Source organism: Anomaloglossus baeobatrachus, chromosome 6, assembly GCF_048569485.1.
Source record: "Anomaloglossus baeobatrachus isolate aAnoBae1 chromosome 6, aAnoBae1.hap1, whole genome shotgun sequence".
Classification (NCBI taxonomy): domain Eukaryota; kingdom Metazoa; phylum Chordata; class Amphibia; order Anura; family Aromobatidae; genus Anomaloglossus; species Anomaloglossus baeobatrachus.
Genome location: NC_134358.1, coordinates 65,640,941 through 65,659,938, shown reverse-complemented (window position 1 = coordinate 65,659,938; position 18,998 = coordinate 65,640,941). Strand labels below are relative to the sequence as shown.

The 18,998-nt window shown below is 42.6% G+C and overlaps 1 protein-coding gene across 1 annotated transcript in view; it reads right to left on the bottom strand.

The window, feature by feature from the left end:
* Positions 1-2,108: 2,108 nt before the first annotated feature.
* Positions 2,109-18,998, bottom strand: part of ANGPT1 (angiopoietin 1) — a 544,599-nt gene continuing 527,709 nt past the window's right edge. The window contains exon 9 of the mRNA XM_075352956.1: positions 2,109-3,942. Coding sequence (XP_075209071.1) covers positions 3,782-3,942 — 161 coding nt within the window. The 3' untranslated portion in view covers positions 2,109-3,781. The remainder of the gene's footprint in view (positions 3,943-18,998) is intronic.

Genomic DNA, 18,998 nt, shown 5'->3' with positions numbered 1-18,998 from the left:
TATGTTGGTGAAGAAACCCCCTGTAAACTAACTGTATAGATAAAGGTTTTCCAGGATAATTTTGTATGCGGCTTGATTCATATGTCCCTCGCAAAGTTTAATCTGCCCATGATTAAAAATCATTTTTATTCCACAACATATTGATTTCTGAACTCTTTCCGAGTTAAAACATTAGTATTGTTGATTCTAAATGATTATGAACTTGTTGTCTTTGCATTATTTGAGGTCTGAAAGCAATGCATTTTTTTTGCTATTTTGACCATTTCTCATTTTCAGAAAATAAATACAAAATTTATTGCTTGGAAATTTGGAGATGTTGTCAGTAGTTTATAGAATAAAAGAACAATTTACATTTTACTCAAAAATATACCTATAAAGAGAAAAATCAGAAAAACTGAAAATTTTGCAGTGGTCTCTTAATTTTTGCCAGGGCTATATAGAGTACAGACCAAAAGTTTGAACACACCTCATCTCTAGAACAACTATTAAGAGGAGACTTTGTGCAGCAGGCCTTCATGGTAAAATAGCTGCTAGGAAACAACTGCTAAGGACAGACAACAAGCAGAAGAGACTTGTTTGGGCTAAAGAACACAAGGAATGGGCATTAGACCATTGGAAATCTGTGCTTTGGTCTGATGAGTCCAAATTTGAGATCTTCGGATCCAACCACCGTGTCTTTGTAGAAAAGGTGAACGGATGGACTCTACATGCCTGGTTCCCACCGTGAAGCGTGGAGGAGTAGGTGTGACGGTGTGGGGGTGCTTTGCTGGTGACACTGTTGGGGATTTATTCAAAATTGAAGGCATACTGAACCAGCATGGCTACGACAGCATCTTGCAGCGGCATGCTATTTCATCCGGTTTGCGTTTAGTTGGACCATCATTTATTTTTCAACAGGACAATAACCCCAAACACACCTCCAGGCTGTGTAAGGGCTATTTGACTAAGACGGAGAGTAATGGGGTGCTACGCCAGATGACCTGGCCTCCACAGTCACCAGACCTGAACCCAATCAAGATGGTTTGGGGTGAGCTGGACCGCAGAGTGAAGGCAAAAGGGCCAAAAAGTGCTAAGCATTTCTGAGAACTCCTTTAAGACTGTTAGAAAACCATTTCCAGTGACTACCTCTTGAAGCTCATCAAGAGAATGCCAAGAGGGTGCAAAAGCAGTAATCAAAGCAAAAGGTGGCTACTTTGAAGAACCTAGAATATAAGACATATTTTCAGTTGTTTCACACTTTATTAAGTGTTTCATTCCACATATTTTCATTCATAGTTTTGATGTCTCCAATGTGAATCTACAATTTTTAGAGTCATGAAAATAAAGAAAACTCTTTGAATGAGAAGGTATGTCCAAACGTTTGGTCTTTACTGTATATAGATATATATATATATATATATATATATATATATATATGCTGCCCGGCTAATCCACCTGTCCCCCCGCTACTCCCCGACCTCTCCTCTCTGCCAATCCCTTCACTGGCTTCCCATTGCCCAACGACTCCAGTTCAAAACCAAAACCCTAACCATGAAATACAAAGCCATCCACAACCTGTCTCCTCCCTACATCTGTGACCTAGTCTCCCGGTACTTACCTGCACATAACCTTCGATACTCAAAAGATCTCCTTCTCTACTCCCCTCTCATCTCCGCATCCAAGATTTCTCCCGTGCCTCCCCCATACTCTAGAATGCTCTGCCTCAACACATCAGACTCTCGCCTACCTTGACAAGCTTCAAAAGGAACCTGAAGGCCCACCTCTTCCGACAAGCCTACAACCTGCCGTAACCCTCAGTCTGATACAGTGCCGCACAATCAGCTCTACCCTAACCTACTGTATCCTCACTTATCCCTTGTAGACTGTGAGCCCTCGCGGGCAGGGACCTCTCTTCTCCTGTACCTGTCTCTATCTTGTATTGTTTATGATTATTGTACTTGTCCCTATTATGTATACCCCTTTCACACGTAAAGCGCCATGGAATTGATGGCGCAGAATAATAAATAATAATATCAGGTGATAGGGTGTTTCTTAGAAATAAAATACCATCCTTATAACAAAAACATTTTTTAATTTATTGTGAAGATTTTGAAAATAAAAACCCTTCAGAATACATACAATAATTTTGAAGATGTATACTTCCAGAAAATGCTGTTTTTGAATGTCACATATTTTTTGTACCAGTACCTAAAATATGCATAAAATACATCATACACCCATACTTCATACAAGGATACTAAGGCATAACAATAGCAAACAAAGCTATGAAAACACTAAAGGATAAAACATGTCTTTACGTTGAGTTTACTTTGCATATCTCTGCCGGTACATAATACTGCTGCTTTGTGTAATGAGAAATATTTGTGCTAAAACAATTGTGTAACAAAATTTTGTGATGAAAAAAATATATGTAAACTATAGAAATATTAGGATGTCTTGGTTGTTTTTGTTTAGTAAATAAAGGTTAAAGTTACAAGATGGTGCCGTTTCCATTACAACGTATGTGTTCTACACCATGAGAGAAGATACGCTTGAGGTTCATTTTTAGTTACCGAGATGTAATATTTTTTTCACACCTTGTTGTGATATCACATTGTTTTATCTGTGAGTTTCTGAAAAAAGTGCAGTAGAACCTTGGATTAAGAGTAACTTGGTTTAAGAGCATTTTGCAAGACAAGCAAAGCTTTTTACACATTTGTAACTTGGTTTAAGAGCAATGATTTGCAATAAGAGCAAATACTCACCGTGTACACTTCCGGTTCTATCCTCTCACCGCGCTCTAACCCGATCTGGAGGTAACTTTCTGTACATATGGACTGTATACAGTATACAGTATACCATTGTACTGTACAGTATATACTATATAACATGTCTATGAATTTGAATTTATGGATATAGTATTGTACTTTCTTTCTGCTATCCAGTACAGCACATTGCTTATACTGTACCTCCCGCACACCAACAATTTTATTTTAAGCTAAAGTGCAGTTTAATTTGCTTTGTTTTTTACTGTACTGTATTTTGTATTAGTGTACTGTAATAATTTTATATGACTACAGTGCATTATTTTGTATTACTGTAATAAGTTTGTATAAATACAGTAAATATTTTTGGGTTGTGGAACGAATTGTCTGTGTTTCAATTATTTCCTATGGGAAAATTTGCTTTGATATAAGAGTAACTTGGTTTAAGAGCACACGCCCGGAACCAATTTTGCTCGTAATCCAAGGTTCCACTGTAATTATAAAAATCTAAGTTTTCTGATGGTTCTTGCTACATTGTTCATTGGTTCACTAGCACCTTTGTGACACATTTTACTTTGAAATTAAATGGTAGGTGTATAGTAACATTTTCTGATTATGTAAATGTTTTACTGTAGAAATCCATAGAAAAATCCATAATTTTCTTATGTACATTTTTTTTTACCCCACATCTTTTGGATTATCAGGATAGTTCAGTCTTTATATCGATGAAATCGTCTGTAAAACGTATTGTCCATGCAATATACTTAATACATATTTGCTTACGCCAAGTTCTTGGATAAATCAATGAAAATGTTGATGATCATGAAGAACATGTCCGTATTGGATCAACCAAATTGTGAGCCGTTTGCTGAAATCCCAGCACCTCCAGTAGTGAAGTCCTGCTTATAACATGGGATCGACAATCCATATTAAACCGCTCCTAGCTGTGGATACACTGAAGTTCACATCTTACTTCAGAAATTCGATTGAAAAGAAAACATCCCTTTTTTGTAAGTCCTTCTTCTTCCCTTCTGAATCTAGAAGTCCGATGGTCTAATCATCATCGTTGTTGAGCGTAATGAGTAACTTGGACCTTTGAAATAATGCCACTTTATGCCATTCAATTTCCCATGATTTTGACCAGCGGTGTAATACATTCCATTAAGATTGGAAGGGCCACAGGCATCGAACCACCAACCTAAGGGAAGAAACAATATTATCACACAATTCATAAACATTTAGGTCTTAAAAGTGCATTTAAATAACTCAAAGATAAAGATGACTGGATATGGCAAAATTCAAATTCATCGTTTCATTCTTTTTTCCGGGAAATTTGATTCGCGGAGAAGAGGGGAAGGTACAGAAGAGGTGACAGTGCTAGGAAAGGGGAAGAGCTAATAGACCGGTTTGGAATATGACAAAGCTAAACTCAGCTGTGCTGCCGATACCACACAGGATCTTATTGGAAAGATGTTACTTATCTGTGCGCCACTGCCATCACTTTCTAATCATGGAGGAGGTTAGACCAGAAAACCAGGGCAGTAAGAAACCTGCTCTAAGCTATGGTTGGGACATGTTCTTTCTCCAGTGTGTTGCTTACTTATGAATGGTTAGCTTCATAGAAATATATGCCCTCAGTGAAAGCGATCTGATAACACCCACTTGGACTTAAAGGGAACCTGTCACCAGATTTAGGCCCTATAAGCTGTGGCTACCACCAGTGGGCTCTTATATACAGCATTCTAACATGCTGTATATAAGAACCCAGGCCGCTGTGTAGAATATAAAAATCACTTTCTAATACTCACTGATGTCGGTCGGTGCGATGCAAACTGGTCAGATGGGTGGCGCCATTCTCCGAGAGTGGCGACGCCTCTTTCGGCCATCTTTGTCCTCCTTCTTCTGAAGCCGGCGTGCATGACGCGTCCTATGTCATACACCCTCACCGGCATTGAAGTCCTGTGCAGGTGCACTTTGATCTGCCCTTAGTAGGGCAGATCAAAGAATAGTAGTGAGCCTGCGCAGGACCTTGAAGTCGGCCTGTGTACATGATGTAGGATGCGTCCTGCACCCAGTCTTCAGAAGAAGGAGGACTAAGATGGCCGAAAGAGGAAGCGCCAGTCCTTGAGAACAGCGCCACCCATCTGACCAGTTTTCACCACACCGACCCCCTAGGTGGGTATTATAGAGTATGTTTTATGTTCTACACAGCGGGCTGGGCTCTTAAATACAGAATGTTATAACGCTGTATACAAGATCCCACTGGTGGTGGCCGCAGCTTATAGGGCCCAAATCTGGTGACAGGTTCCCTTTAAGAAACGTTAACGCATTAGGGCCCAAATGGTTTGATTGCTTTTCTCTGCAGCAGAAAGGTAAAATAAAAAAAATATTTTATTCATCTCTGCATCCAATATTCAATATTGTACATAGGGCTTCTTTTATTCCATACTGAATGAGCATGTCCCTTCTTTTGACCACTTTTGGGTTTCTGAACCATAAAATGGTTAAACAAGGGACATGGAAAGGAACATGTGAACAGAAAACTCATTTTGACATTGCTGTGAATTCTAGTCAAAAGTAAAAATATCATGTTTTATGCTTTTCAATATATCTAGCTTTCCCATTTGTTTCCTGAACTTTCAAACTCAGCTGAATACCGATGATGAAAAATGAACGTCCCGATACAAAGACATTACAATGTTTCTACTAAATCCAACGGGACCTCACTCGGACCCCAAGATACAGGCGCTCAGTCTCTACTCTTTCAAGTGGAATTTTATTCCAAGATGATTCATCAAACTTGACAGAATATCATTTATTTCCTTGGCAATGACAAAGGGCTGACTGCTGTGGAAGTTAATTTATGTGCGCGATGTATGCGTGCTCTGCCCATTGTGTTAGGGAATTGGACATGTCGGCACGGATCTTCTGGATCATCCAGTTTGGACTCCATTTCTAAGGTAACACTTCACAGTGAAATCCATATGGAAAGATTTATATCACATTATTTGGCATCTTTTTGTTTTCTTCTAATTCAATTATGTTTCGATTGCACAATAATGGTGATTGGACCGACAGCAAGAAAAAGAAGACTTAATCCTTCAGTGATGTGAAGACATCAGTTTACAACTTCTCATAGTGAACATATTTAAAAGATTAAGCTGATATAGATAGATGTTAGATATTTTTTGGCTTCCAGGTCTATGATAGCCTTCATGTCATGGCTATCGGACAGCCAGTCCTTCCTCCAAAGGAATTAAAATATATTGGAAAGGTTGTGATTTTTTTTCCACTTTTTTTCTGAAAATAGGTGGTGCCAGTGGTATCTGATGACCATTAATCCCCACCTGTCTACAGAGAAAGAAGTCAACAGCGGGTTTCTCCACATTAGTATAACACCTTGGTCAGACATAAAAAATAGCTGTCACTAGTGATGAGTGAGAACTACCGTGCTCAGTAGTTGTAATTAGTAATGAGCGAGCACCACCATGCTCCGGTGCTCAATACTCGTAACTAGTGATGAGCGGGCACCACCATGCTCCGGTGCTCGATACTCGTAACTAGTGATGAGCGGGCACTACCATGCTCCGGTGCTCGATACTGGTAACTAGTGATGATCGGTCACTACCATGCAAAAGTGCTCGATACTGGTAACTAGTGATGAGCGGTCACTACCATGCAAAAGTGCTCGATACTGGTAACTAGTGATGAGCGGTCACTACCATGCAAAAGTGCTCGATACTGGTAACTAGTGATGAGTGAACACTACCATGCTCAGGTGCTTGGTACTCATAACTAGTCGTGAGCGAGCACTACAATGCTCAGGTGCTTGGTACTCGTAACTAGTGATGAGCAGGCACTACCATGGTCGGGTGCTCAGTACTCGTAACTACTGATGAGTGGGCACTACCATGGCCGGGTGCTCAATACTCGTAACGAGCGAACACTACCATGCTCGGGAGCTCGGTATTCGTAACTAGTGATGAGAGAACACTACCATGCTCGAGTGCTCAGTTCTCGTAACGAGCAATCAGATGTTTGAACAGGCTTCACTCCTGAACCAAGCATAATGGAAGCTAATCGAAACCCAATCATTTTTTTCAGAAGATCTCTGGAAATATGCTTGAGTTTCCAATTGACCCATTATACCTGAATTTAATCGCTCATCTGTTCCTAACACCAGATTTTTCTAAATTATAATAATAACTGCAGTAGTATTACTCTGCTCTTATAAACTTATCGTTTATAACACTTTTGTATATTATGTGTTCTTAGATTTGTGTTTTTCACTGTCTATTCTTTTTTCAGCTTTCACACCCTCCATTCATGAGTGCTATAAAGCTTCACAAAACTCCATTGTTGCAGCTGTAGTAACAAAAGGCCTTCCACCAATTCTTAGGCTATGTGCGCACTAGAGCTTTTTACCTGCGGATTTACCCGCGGATTTGCCCCGGAAATTTCTTGAGAAATGTCTGCAATCTTTGTGCAGACATTTCCCATGAAATTCAATGAGAAAAAAAAATAGCTGTGCGCACTGTGCGGATTTTTCTCAAGAAAATTTCTTGAGAAAATTTTCTCGAGAAACTTTCTTGAGAAAATGTGCATGTCCATTAATTTCCGCAGGTACCGGGGGTATTCCGGGGGTATTCCGCAGGTAGCAATGATGTGCGGTATACCCCCGGAATAGCCGCGAATTACCTGCGGGAATGATCATCGCTGCCTGCGGTTTTGCAGGAAGCGATGTCATTATGTCAGGAAGAGGAAGCGGAGCAGACGTCACACTCCCTGGACGCCGCACAGAAGCACTTCCTTGCGACCTCCAGGTGCCAGTCTGTGTCCTGCTCCGGCCTCGCGGCTGCCTGCACTGCAGGGTGTCAGTGTCTGCCCGCAGTGTCAGCAGCCTGTCACGCTGCAGCGCAGGCAGACACTGACACAGGCAGACACTGACACCCTGCAGTGTTGGGAGCCGCGGGGATGACGATCGCTGCTGTCAGGAGGTGAGATCATTACCTGCTGTGACGATCTCCTGCCTCCTGACGTCAGCGCTGTCTATGCCCGTCTCACGAGCGGCCCGAGACTGTCACTAGCGGTGACGTCACGGGCTCTCGCGATACTTCTGACAACGCAGTCAGTGACAGCGCTGACGTCAGCAGTACAGGAGATGATCACAGAAGGTAATGATCTCATCTATGCTCCTGATGGCAGCGCTCGTCATCCCCTGCAGTGACCTGGGCTGACCTATTGATGTTAGCTCAGGTCACTGCATTGCTCTCCCAGCCAATGGGGAACATTCTGTTCTTCATTGACTGGGACAGCGACTATGGTATGGATCGCCGTGGGACCCCCCCCCTATTGGATTACGCCGGACGTGGATTGATTGTTCTTTTCAATAAATTGGTTAAAGAGGCTATGTGGGGAGTGTTTTTTCAAATAAAACTTTTTTTGTTGTCTATTTTTTAATTACTACTGACTGGGTTGGTGATGTCGGGTATCTGATAGACGCCTGACCTCACCAACCCCAGGGCTTGATGCCAGGTGACATTACACATCTGGCATCAACCCCATATATTACCCCGTTTGCCAATGCACCAGGGCGCGGGATGAGCTGGGGCAAAGCGCCAGGATTGGCACGTCTAATGGATGCGCCACTTCTGGGGCGGCTGCGGCCTGCTATTTTTAGGCTGGGGAGTGTCCAAAAACAGTGGACCTCCCTAGTCTGAGAATATCAGACCCCAGCTGTCCGCTTTACCTTGGCTGGTGATCCAATATGGGGGGGACCGCACGTTTTTTGTTTTAAATTATTTATATAATTTAAAATAACAGCGTGGGGTGCCCACTGTTTTGGATTATCAGCCAAGGTGAAGCTGCCAGCGGTGGTCTGCAGGCTGCAGCCGTCTGCTTTACCCAAGCTGGCTACAAAATATGGGGGGACCTCACGTCGTTTTTTTTTAATTATTTATTTATTTTATGGCTAAATACAAGGCTAAGCACCCTTTAGTGCCACATGAAAGTCACTAAAGGGTGCCAGCTTAGAAAATGCAGGGAGGTGGAACATTATATAGGTTTTTCTCATCTATCTATCTATCTATCTATCTATCTATCTATCTATCTATCCCTCTATCTATCTATCTATCCATCTATCTATCTATCTATCTATCTATCTATCTATCTATCTATCTATCTATCTATCTATCTATCTATCTATCTATCCATCCATCCATCTATCTATCTATCTATCTATCTATCTATCTATCTATCCATCTATCCCTCTATCTATCTATCTATCCATCTATCCCTCTATCTATCTATCTATTCATCTATCCATCTATCCCTCTATCTATCTATCTATTCATCTATTCATCTATCTATCCCTCTATCTATCTATCTATTCATCTATCCATCTTTCCCTCTATCCATTATCTGTCTATCGATTATCTTTATTATTTATTGCAGGGACAAACCTGCGGTAAATCCGCGGTAAATCCGCGGTAAATCCGCGGTAAATCCGCGGCAAATCCGCATGCGTTTTTGCCGCGGATTTTTCCACAGGTGCGGAAATCTTCCACTCCCAGAAGTTTCTCAAGAAATTTTCTTGAGAAAATTCACATTTCTAGTGCGCACATAGCCTTAGGGTCCTTGATCTGTAAAATAATATTCCACATCCTGACATCCGATTACATAATATAGCTGTTGATGTAATATTGTGATACCTAGTTTGCTCAATATAATGTACTGTTATCTGTAACCCGCTAACATAACACCATACATCACTATAAGCAACCTGGCGGAATACCCTGATGCTGGGGAATAAGCATAAAGTACATCAAAGCGATTTCTGCCAAATGTCCAGCTATATCTAAGTATGTATGACACATGCCTGCTCTCCGTCCATCAATACCCATAGTTATTCCTCCGCAGGGTTTGTTATTCAGTACTGTGCATCCAGAACAGCTCATAATTACACAACTGAACACTTTTTTAGAATTGCATGTGCTAATTGTTCTTTTGACTTCTTTGGAAAGAATGGGTGCCATAATATACTTTAAAACAGACATATGGGCAACATCATGTTTATTAGAATTGAGCAATGCTTGCAACTCGGAGACCTTCTCAAGAACAGGACATTCCTTTTAATGTCAGATGTAAAATCCGAACTTTTACAACCGTCACATTTGTATCTTCTCAAGTTGGTGAAAGTAAACTTTGTACTTCTGAATAAAGGTAACGTGTTTTCAGAATGTTCTTCATTATGTATTATTTTTTCATCTGGCCCTTCATACCAAAATCACCCACAATACACTAAAGGCCCCGTCACACGCAACAACATATCTAACGATATATCGCCGGGGTCACGGATTCCGTGACGAACATCCGGCATCATTAGCGACGTCGTTGCGTGTGACACCAACGAGCGACCGTTAACGATAGAAAATACTCACCAAATCGTCCATCGTTGACACGTTGTTCATTTTCAAAAAATCATTGATTGTTGAGGTCGCAGGTTGTTCGTCATTCCCGAGGCAGCACACATCGCTATGTGTGACACCACGGGAACGACGAACTACAGGTTACCTGCGGCCGCCGGCAATGAGGAAGGAAGGAGGCGGGTGGGATGTTACGGCCGCTCATCTCCACCCCTCCGCTTCTAATGGGCGGCCACTAAGTGACGCCGCTGTGACGCCGCTCGAACCGCCCCCTTAGAAAGGAGGCGGTTCGCCGGCCACAGCGAGAACGCTAGGCATGTAAGTCCATGTGACTGCTACGAACGATATTGTGCGCCACGGGCAGCGATTTGCCCGTGACGCACAAACGACGGGGGTGGGTACGCTCGCTAGCGATATCGCTGCGTGTGACGGGGCCTTAACAATTCCTATATTCTGCAGCTCGCTTTGGTTTTGCTGTGTAGGCTGGGACAGAATCAGCAGAGTTATCTCATTAAATGAAAGGGAAGGGGATGTAATGGCAGACAACACCGCTACTACTGGGGAGGGTTATAATACGTAGGGTAGCAATGGTGTGTATGCAGATCTTCTGCAAATCTTTGGAAGAGGATGATTTATGTTGTTACTTACAGTTTTCCAGTTGTAACAATCACCTATCTAAAGGGTTAGGCTGGGTTCACATGTCGTGTAGTCATCCGTTATCATGGAATCATTAGAGATCCGTTTGCAAAAAAGCTCTGCAAACACAACTTTTTTTGTCTGTTGTTAAATAATGGATATCGGCCGGATATGGAGTGTCACGCTGTACAAAGGGCTAGTAAGACATAGTACAGTGTATTCTCCAAAAGGTGGCAGCAGAGTAGTGAAGGAGAGACAAAGTCACACTGTAATAGAAAGGCAGCTGAAGTACAGCAGAGTAACTTCAGCAGGCAGTTCACAGGCAAACCACCAGGGGGCAATAGAGTAGTCAAACAGTCAGGATCTTTAGCCAGGAAAGTCGAGTCACTGCAAAGGGAGGATCCAAATCAAGTCAGAAAACAGAACCGAGTCGGACGCCGGGAGATCAGTTATACAGAGGGAAACAAAAACAACAAACAGAAGGGGAAAGTCAGGGACTAGGACAGATGGACAAACGGGGGAGGGTACAGGTCAGGGCACAGTAACAAGAAGTCAGATCAAGCAGGAAATCTCACCAGAGCCAATCACAGGCTGCAGAGCAAAACTATAACCAGCACCAGGATGCAATTGCAGAGACCAGATATTGTGTCTTCTGAAACCAGAACAAGGCTGATGAGAGTTAACCCCTTACATGACCAGGCCGGGTGTAGGAAACTCTGGAGCGGAGAATCTCGATCCTGGATCATGACATGGAGTCTATGGAGGACGGATGCATTAACAGATTGCTATTTATCATCCATTTGTAACAATTACGCTAAGAAAATAATTACAAATGCAAGTACAACGGATTGGTAAATAGCAATCTATTAACAGAACCATTGCCCATAGACGTCTATGTTAAAAAAAAACCCAGATCTGGCAGAAATCAGTTTCACAATGGATCTTTTCTATTGAATGACTACAGGACATGTGAACTTAGCCTAAGGCGGGCTTTGCACACTACGATATCGCAGGTGCGATGTCGGTGGGGTCAAATTGAAAATGACGCACTTCCGGCATCGCATGCGACATCGTAGTGCGTAAAGGCTCGATGATACGATTCACGAGCGCAAAATCGTATCATCGGTGCAGCATCGGCGTAATCCATAATTACACTGACGCGACAATCCGATGTTGTTCTTCGCTCCTGTGGCAGCTCACATCGCTGTGTGTGAAGCCGCAGGAGCGAGGAACATCTCCTACTGGCGTCACTGCGGCTTCCTTAGGATATGCGGAAGGAACGAGGTGGGTGGGATGTTTACATCCCACTCATCTCCGCCCCTCCGCTCCGATTGGCCGCCTGCCGTGTGACGTCGCAGTGACGCCGCATGACCCGCCCCCTTAACAAGGAGACGGGTCGCCGGCCAGAGCGACGGTCGCAGGGCAGGTGAGTCCATGTGAAGCTGCCGTAGCGATAATGTTCGCTACGGCAGCTATCACAAGGATATCGCTGCTGCGACGGGGGCGGGGACTATCGCGCTCGGCATCGCAGCATCGGCCTGTGATGTTGCAGCGTGCAAAGTACTCCTAAGTGATAACTACTACCAATGAACGACTAAATATTCGGGTTTCGGTTATTCATTCTGAATACCTACTACTATTCCAATATTCGTCATGAATAACAAAATGAATGCAAGTCATTGGGGAACCCAAGCATTTTTCTAGAAGATTTCCCAGAAAAATGCTCAGGATCCCCATTGGCGTGCACTAGGTTCGCTATTCATGATGTATACTGGAATAGTACTAGCTATTCGGTACAAATAACCCAAGCCTGAATATTTAGTATTTGCTCATCACTAATAACTACTTGTTTGGTGGTAGGACAGCCAATAGAGGACTTGTGGCTATCTCAGTCTCATAGAGATTGACTAGAACAAAAGAACACGTGTCCGCAGCTTTATTCATACAGGGAACACATTCCTCTGTTCTGGCAATTAGTGAGTGATACTTGTTAAGCCCGGAATTGTCTTTAATTGCTTCCGGACCGCCCATAGACTTTAAATATCTGGGCAGCCCCACTCTTACTCTGCAGTGACGTTCTAAAATGTCACTACAAAGTAGCAAAGCTACACCTGATCATGTGTCTAACAGCCAAAGTCTGTCTAGAGGAGGCACAGATGATATATTACTGTCCATGCCTTCTCCATCACTGCCCTTCATTAGGGCTTTCTTCTCCATAAACAACAGTCATGTGATCACTGTGTATAGTGAGGGAGCAGGAGCTGCTGGGCCATAGAAGACTCTGCCAGGAGGCTGCATTTTCCTTGTAACTGGGACAAATTTATCATCCCCAGTTACAAGGGAAATAAGATGAAAATGAAGGTATTTAAGTATTCAATTTTTTTGGGGGGGGGCTAAGTAGGGGGGTCATACTTTTTGTTTAACAGTTTACATTGGGAAAAGAAGGGGTTTTGAGAGGGGTTTTTTTACATTTTTTTAAACAATTATTTTACTTTTTTTTACAATATTTCTTGGTCCGACATGGCAACCCTTTTCATTGATTATGCTGACAGACAACATTTTACAGGATCTACTAAGAATCTATATAAGACATGCTCTGAGGGCTTTTCTAGGCCACCGCACGCCACGATTGTGCTGTGTGTTGTGTTTGTGTGATGTCCTGACAGAGGGAGCCATCTCCTTCTGTCAGACTCCTGATTTTATGGTTGCTTTGGCAATATGTCTACTTTACATTGCATGAATTTTTAGATAATCCTCTACACATTATATACTGTTCAAATATGAACAGAAAAAAAGTCCAGCTCACCACTTTATGTGTCCAGGAGATATGTCACGTTTGTCCGCTCCAGGACTCCCAGGCATGGGAAGGAAGAACTCCAAATTGCAAAAAATAGAATCCAGCGGACCATAAGCAGAAAAGTATATAAAAAACTTCTTTATTTACCAAAGTTTAAAATCTTCGCGGTACAAGCTTGCACATAGAACAAGTTATATCTCCATCCAACGCGTTTCGACAAATGAATAGTCACTCATGATTAAGATGTAGCGACTATTCATTTGTCGAAATGCGTTGGATGGAGATATTATCTTGTTCTATATGCGAGCCTGTACCGTGAAGATTTTAAACTTTGGTAAATAAAGACTTTTTTTATATGCTTTTCTGCCTATGGTCCGCTGGATTCTATTTTTTGCTATTATATACTGTTAGGGCAAAATGATACACCATCTTCATGTGTTCCAAAAATATGAATGTAGTTTTAGGCTATGTGCGCACTAGAGATGTGAAGTTTCTCGAGAAAATCTTCTCGAGAAACTTCTGGGAGTGAAGATTTGCTGAACTCCGGAAAAAATCCGCGGCAAAACCGCATGCGGATTTGCCGCGGAATTGCCGCGGAATTGCCGCGAAATTGCCGCGAAATTGCCGCGATTTTCCCGCGGGTGGTTCCCTGCGGATTTTGCAGGCTGTACTGCAGAAATCCGCGGGATACCTGCGGATTTAATGGACATGTTCATTTTCTCAAGAAAGTTTCTCGAGAAATTTCCGCACCGAAACTTTCTTGAGAAAAATCCGCACCAGTGCGCACAGCTTTTTTTTTTTCTCATAGAATTTCATGGGAAATGTCTGCACAAAGATTGCAGACATTTCTCAAGAAATTTCCGCGGCAAATCCGCGGGTAAATCCGCGGGTATTTTGCTCTAGTGCGCACATGGCCTTAAATAGAATTTCTGTTTTTGTTTTCCTTCCACTTTGGTTTAGAAGACCCTTTGTATTACCAGCCGTGTATATTTGCTCACACTCCCGTCTTTCACTGTCTACATCAGTATTATGTCAGAAGGAAGGACTAGCAAAGGATCAAGGGACTTAGCGATCCAAAATGCTTAAAAAATGCTTTTGGAGGAAGTGAGTGGGCTCAAGTCATGGCTTATGACTGCAGCAAAATCCCTAAAAATGGCCATATTTCTGCGATAATATTAAAGCCAATCTACTCTTCAAAGCAAATCCTGGGGAATGAATAACACCATAAGTAATAATGTAAATGTTTACCCGCTCCTTCCAAAGACATTTCTCAAAGTACTTCTTCCAGATGACCGATAGGAGCTGTTAATGGCACATGACAGCGGCCAATAAAAACATATAATGGAGTCTACAGGAAACAAAAGGACTGTTGTGCAAGAAGGCGATCTCCACTTACACAGCGCCTTCTATGCAGACACCGATGAGCGCGAGACTAGTGATTTACCTGCAGCTGATAACAGCCTGGGAACCGTTAGCACAATACCAGTATTGAGGTGTCCTCGGCACATATACATAGTCACAAATGGACCTATCACTAAGTTATTGACATTCTTGCTAATAATAAAATTAAAAGTGATTTAACATGATTGTCCCCTATGTATAAACCATTCTCGTTGGAAGATGATATGATCACGGGGAGTCCTTCCGCTGAGAACGTTAGGTCTCATTAGGCTGCATGAAGTTTGATTTGTGTGACTTTGTACTTAAGAAGTAGAAAATGCTTTTGTTCTAATAAATCCAAGGACTGCCCAGTTCTCATCCTCTGTTATGTACCATCCATTCCTTTTCTAGTGGATGGTTTCTCTCCAGCATTGTAGGTTCTGGAACTTCCTTTCTTCTCACTTTCTCAGCATCCATTTTCCTGCCTGCTCTGAACTGAAAGCCTGCCCTGGGACAGAGAGACAAAGTTCTGCCCTCACTCCCTATGACACTATGAACTGTTACCCTTTAATGCAGAAAACTATAATTTTCTTTGCTCTGGACTTTGTCATTATCACTGGTGTGTCACATGTGACAGTCATGTGATTTCTGGCCATAGAAGGTCACTGCGTTTGGCTGCACAGAATGCTCCCTGACCTTCCATTGTCCCTGCTGTCAGTAATCATTGGTATGGGTAACTTTCCTGCTGGATTCATCTCTATTCCTTTTGGACCCAGCAGGAGCTCAACTTCCACCCAACTGTTGATCACCAGTATTACCTTGGTGTTTAAATAACTCTTCCTTCATTGTACTGGTGCTGGTGAAATTTCTCAGTTACTTCAAGCGGAGGCTGCAAGCAGGTGGCTTGTAATCCTCTGTGATGAAAACTCTGCTGAACTTCTACCTGAGTCATCTAATTATAAGTAGTTCATGCTTTTCCCACTGTGTATCCTCCTTGTGTCTGCTATAGTTGTTTAGTGGGGTTGATGAAGAGCTCATCCCATTCGTTCCCTAGGGCCCAGCACTAGGGATACCTAGGGTCAGGTATCCGGCTTGGCATATAGGTGCAGAACCTATCAAGTATGGTGAGGGACCCACAGTAGGTTCGGTCAGTGTTCACCATCTTCCCTCTCCCTAGACACAGGGTTTCACTTATCCTTCCCTTTCAGCATGCGCTTGCTACTTCCCTGTACCTAGCATCACAGTCATGGTGCAAATCATGTAGCTCTGAAATATCTGCGTGGACTCTTAATGCACAAACTAAAATATAAAATAGTCTGCGAGGAGTATTTGTATTACCGTATAAAATATATTTTACCTTCTGAGCAATATACGGTAAGTATTATAACATTGTTATACTATTTTCCCCATTGATGTCACTAAATTCCTCTTTAATAGGTCTGATAATGAAATGTCCCCTGATGTTTTGCAGCATCACATACTGTAGGTAATTATAGTTAGAGCACATTTAGCTTAATCTCCAATTCTAAATATTACTTTTCTAAGAACAGGATGATAAAGAGCCAAGATGCTGGTCCCAGGCTCAGGAAAGGCTGCAGGCTGTGCATTATGCAGCAGCATGCGTGTCACAAGCATCACATCTCATAACAAGGATGTAAGGTACAGGAAGAAGCTTTTAGAAAATCCTGTTACCACTAAACTTGTGATAGTCAGCCATTACGTAATTGAATTTTTCTATAAAATAAATAAAATCTTTATTTTTATATAGCGCTAACATATTCCGCAGCGCTTTACATACATCAGGAACACTGTCCCCATTGGGGCTCACAATCTAAATTCCCTATCTGAATGTCTTTGGAGTGTGGGAGGAAACTGGAGAACCTGGAGGAACCCACGCAAACATGGGAAGAACATACAAACTCCTTGCAGATGTTGTGGTGAGATTTGAACCCAGGACCCCAACGCTGCAAGACTGCAGTGCTAACCACTGAGCCACCGTGCTGCCCTATGTAATGACCTAGGCCAATTCTGTCTGACATTTTAGCACTGAGGAACCTGTAAGGGCCAGAAGTAGAATCTGTCATGATGTGACTTCACTGTTACACAGTTAGCCGGGTGTATTATCGGACTCCGCATGACAGGTGGAGGAACACCAGGATAACAATACAAAGGAAGGCCCTAGTGCTACAGAGAAGGGAGCGGGAGCACCTCATAACATTCACCTGAGGCTGATTACGGCATTCCCTAATGTCTCTATATGGGTTCTTCCCCCTTGAATACTAAACACGTGCCTACTAGGCCTTTGCTGGCCCTCATCTTCACCCTGACTAGTGAAGGCCAGCGAGATACTAGTCTCAATACTGCAATAAGACAACACAAGGTAGGAAAGACAAACAAGGACGCAACAAATAACACTCCAGCATGAACTTCTCAGTTGCAACTGAAGCAAAACATAAGCTTTCTCCATAGACTGGCTCCACCCAAGTGGACAGCATAGGTATGAGCTATAGCTAACATAATAAGGAGTGAGGAGTAGATACTTATAGCAGAAGGCAGTGGCTGCAGCTGACATTACAACTATTTGTTAGATCACTGCAGGATAGAAATGACTCTTAACCCCTTCAGTACTGGAAGGAACTAAATATGTTCTAAAGGTAAACGATGAGCGGGCACTAAAGTGGATACGGGATCAATAACACGCTGCTACCTTCTGATCCGAGATTCCCCCAAGATAACATTAGGCCATGACACAGTCATGACTATGACATCACGATTACAGATCAGAATACACAAAGAAAACAAAAAAAGCGCTATTGCGGTCCGCTCATCCGCATGAAGTGACCCCCCAGGCTCCATGACCTCTGAGATCCAGTGATGTCACATCAACCTCCAGTTGACCTGACACCACTGAGTTCGGCTCAAGTCTTCCAGAATGAGTGGGCTGTGGACGGTTTTTCGCCGCTCGTCACAGCCCAGTGCCACAGCTCTGTGTCGCTCCTGCTTGCGGCGCTCTGTAGCAAAGGAAGGAGCACGTGACATGCTGGGCTGTGATGAGCGGTGAAACACCACCCACAGCCCAGTCACTCAGGAAGACTGGGGTCGTGGTCAGTGATGAATGGTCAACTGGAAGTTGGCATAACATCCCCGGATCTCAGGAGTCACGGAGCCCGGGGATCATGTGATGGGGATGAGGGGACCACAATATCACCGCTCAGAGGCAGAATTGGCTGAACAAGGTATTTAGAAAATGCCTTCCCTATCAGTTTTACAAGGATGTAGCCACTACTGCAGAGTAGTGAACCATTCCTTTAATCTCTAGTTCTAAATATTATTCTTAAATCACCCCTTCAGTGTTTTTGGTTTGTTTTCAGCGCTGGAGGGATTATTTTAATCTAAAGTCCTTGTCCCTAGTATATTACTCAACTTCTGGCATCGTCACCTATTCCAAAGCTGGTCTGGTCACGCGGTGCCATCATGTGTACATAATGTCTGACTGGCTGGAAATCAAAAGTTACATCCTAAGCCTATTGACATAAAATGCAAAACAGAGGGTGAGTATAGAAAACAAAGAGTGAGTATAACAGAGGGTGAGTATAGAAAATAGAGGGTGAGTATAGAAAACAAAGGGTGAGTATAACAAAGGGTGAGTATAGAAATCAGAGGGTGAGTATAGAAAACTAAGGGTGAGTATAACAGACGGTGAGTATAGAAAACAAAGGGTGAGTATAACAGAGGGTGAGTATAGAAAACAGAGGGTGAGTTTAGAAAACAAAGGGGGAGTATAACAAAGGGTGAGTATAGAAAACAGAGGGTGAGTATAGAAAACAAAGGGTGAGTATAACAAAGGGTGAGTATAGAAAACAGAGGGTGAGTATAGAAAACAATGGGTGAGTATAACAGAGGGTGAGCATAAAAAACAGAGGGTGAGTATAACAGAGGGTGAGTATAGAAAACAGAGGGTGAGTATAACAGGGTGAGTATAGAAAACAAAGAATGAGTATAACAGAGGATGAGTAT